Consider the following 2,895-nt stretch of genomic DNA (forward strand, 5'->3'; position numbering starts at 1 on the left):
AAAAAAAAAAAAAAAAAAAAAACAAAATCTGATCATGGAAAACTTAGAAGATGCTGTGTTCTAGCTATTGTTATTACACATTTATCATGCCAAGAGATACTAAATCAATGTAGTTTCTACGCCTATTGTTATATTAAGAGATGCGTGAGTAGAAGACTAGGTTTTAAAATCCAGTGAACAGTCTTTTTTTGCTCAACTTGAAATCAAAGAATATCAAGTCCATATATATAACTTGACAACGATATATCAACAAAGAAAGCTCAATGTTCAAAAAAAGAATAATAAGAAAAAAGAGAGTCAACGAAGCATTGAAATATTAAGAAAAAAAAAAAAAACCAATTTCTACATTCATATATTCTGATACAACCGAAGATAGACAGAATTTACATGCACTATTAGTCAAGATGAAGAAAGATTATCAAAGTTAGAGGCTAAGAGAAATGTAACATACAACAGATTCAAGAAAAAAAAAAAAACAAAAGACATCCTAGGATTAAGAATTTCAAAGGTCATTAAAAAAACACACGATGAAAAAAGAAGAAGAAACGAAACCACACAACACGATACATACATTAATTACGAAGATATATATGACACACCAAATAGGTCCTTGTTATGCGTCTTTGAGTCCTTGGTTCGATTCTCGCTTGGAATGGAGACAGATGTTGTAATGTAGTAGGGGTTATATATATGATTTGACTTGGTAAAGAAGTTATGTAAGATGGAGGAGACGAAGAGGTGTCAAAACAAAACGATTTTAGCCTTTTTAATGCATTTGTTAAGTAGATATTTGGCTATTTCTTGTTGTAAATTAACTGCAGTACAAAATTTAATTGGTAGATTTTTGCCGTTCAAACTAATCACTTAATTATGTACTACTACTTAGTGTAGTAGCTAGCATCAATCATTAGTATAGTACTAAACTATAAATATGCACAGTATTTATGTAGAAACGTTTTAAGAGTTCATGATCATCCTACTATATACGTTGAAAACTCGTGTACGTTGTTTTGACACTTGACATTCTCTTGAAGAAATACATTTTGTAAATTTATAAGGATAATAAATAGTATCTAAACCTTCTACATTTTCGATAGGATTCCCCATATGTTTACTAGTATATTATTATAACATTGAACTAGGATTGTAACAGAGTGAAACATAAAGCTAAATTCTTGAATTTCAAAGAAACACCAATAGAGAAACTAGATGTACTATTGTTAACCGGAAGTTAATGGTGTCTTTATCTTCAGTTTCAGAGAGTATAACGGTCAAATTAAATTTGTGAGAAGCTCAAAAATAAAACAGTAGAAGAAAAGGCCAAACAGCTTGATAATTCAGAGAGTTACAGAAACAGAATACAAAACCTTATAACGCTCTAAGAAAGGAACACGGGTCATGACAGCATTAGACCATTCAATGTTGCCCCAAACATCTCCTCCTTGGCGTCTCTCCAAAGAGATCTCTGCACACCAAATCTCAAGACGATCCCTCTCAATGACGTCCCAGAAGAGCATAATGTTCCCACCAGAGTTGCTCAGTCTAGCCCCTGGAAGTAAATCTTCCAACTCGAGGCTTATAACAAACGGGTTCTTCGTTTGGGGGGTTATACCATGCTTGATCTTATCTTGCTCCCACTGTTGACGTAAATGCTCACCAAAGTGGACCACTCTGGAACGAAACAGAGTCCTTTTGAGAGAGCCCAAACCCTTGACCTCCTTTGTATCCATCATCCCTTCTGGCTCACGCAAATCAAACTCATCTGGCTCAAACCAATATATACTCCCGTTCACATTAAGACAGTAGACCAAATTATCAATCATACACCAGTCCCTTCGGTTTCCCTTCACTTGACCACGATTCCCACAGCCCCATAGACCTTGCCTCGGGGAGTAGTAATAGGTTCTAACCGTTCCATCCACTACGTAAACCTTTTGATCCCTCACCACACTGTCGTGTATATTTTTATTGCCTTCTTTCCTTGTCGGCATCGACGGCATGGGCGGCAAAGTATCCCAAGTCTGAGTCTTTGGGTCGAACACCTCTCCCCACTTGTTAGGGTCAAATCTACGGCAGCCTCCTAACACGTAAATCTTCCCATCTACGACTTGAGCAGCTGCGTAAGCTCGAGCCACTCCCAGTCCCATGCAAGGTACGGGGCGCCACCTGTGAGTCAGACAATCCAAGAGCCAGACATCTGAAGTGCGCTTCTTCCCGTTTCTCATTCCACCGATCACATAGATGCTCCAATCCAGCACCACCACTGATGATGCTTCCGGAGGCTGAGAGGGGAGCGAAGGGATCGGAATCAGATCAGAGGCGTCTAGGGTTTTTCTACGTCGGAGTATATACCAACGTGGATTTGGGTCAGGAGGAGGGGTGAGTAAGCATACGTAGATGTATGTTTCGGTGCGATCCATCAACGATCGGATCTTGTAGAGATCAGACGACGCCACTAGAGAGTGATAACTCTTGGAGGCGACAGATAAGGCGGCGAGGTCCATTCTCGAGACACGAGCTAGGCAGTTCAGCGTCACATCTTGTGTCAAACACGCTTCCGGAGACGCCTCTTCCTTCCTCTGTTCCTGCGTTGGCTCTTCGGATTTGGACATGGGCTCAAAGCTTTGTTATGTTTTGTTTTTCTTCCGGAGTATTCCAATTTTGTTCATCTTTTTTGTTTTCTTTTTTCTTGTTTAATCCATTGTAAGACTTTGAAAATTCAGTTAGAAGTTAGCGAACCTTTGTAGAATATCTTGCACTTTGAAAAATCTTTCATCTAAATCTACTTTTTGCTATTGGTATACACTTTTGCATTACATTTTTAGTATATTTCATAATTGTGGACATTATTATCCCTGGTAATGTAATGTAACTAAAGGGTTTTTACATTTTTTT

The 2,895-nt window shown here is 38.2% G+C and overlaps 1 protein-coding gene across 1 annotated transcript; it reads right to left on the reverse strand.

Moving 5' to 3' along the window:
* LOC104772418 (putative F-box/kelch-repeat protein At5g03000) lies at positions 1,338-2,612 on the reverse strand. The gene has a single exon (XM_010497037.1). It carries the CDS (start codon positions 2,610-2,612, stop codon positions 1,338-1,340), a length of 1,275 nt encoding a protein of 424 aa, XP_010495339.1.

The sequence above is a fragment of the Camelina sativa genome, chromosome 20 (assembly GCF_000633955.1).
Source record: "Camelina sativa cultivar DH55 chromosome 20, Cs, whole genome shotgun sequence".
Classification (NCBI taxonomy): domain Eukaryota; kingdom Viridiplantae; phylum Streptophyta; class Magnoliopsida; order Brassicales; family Brassicaceae; genus Camelina; species Camelina sativa.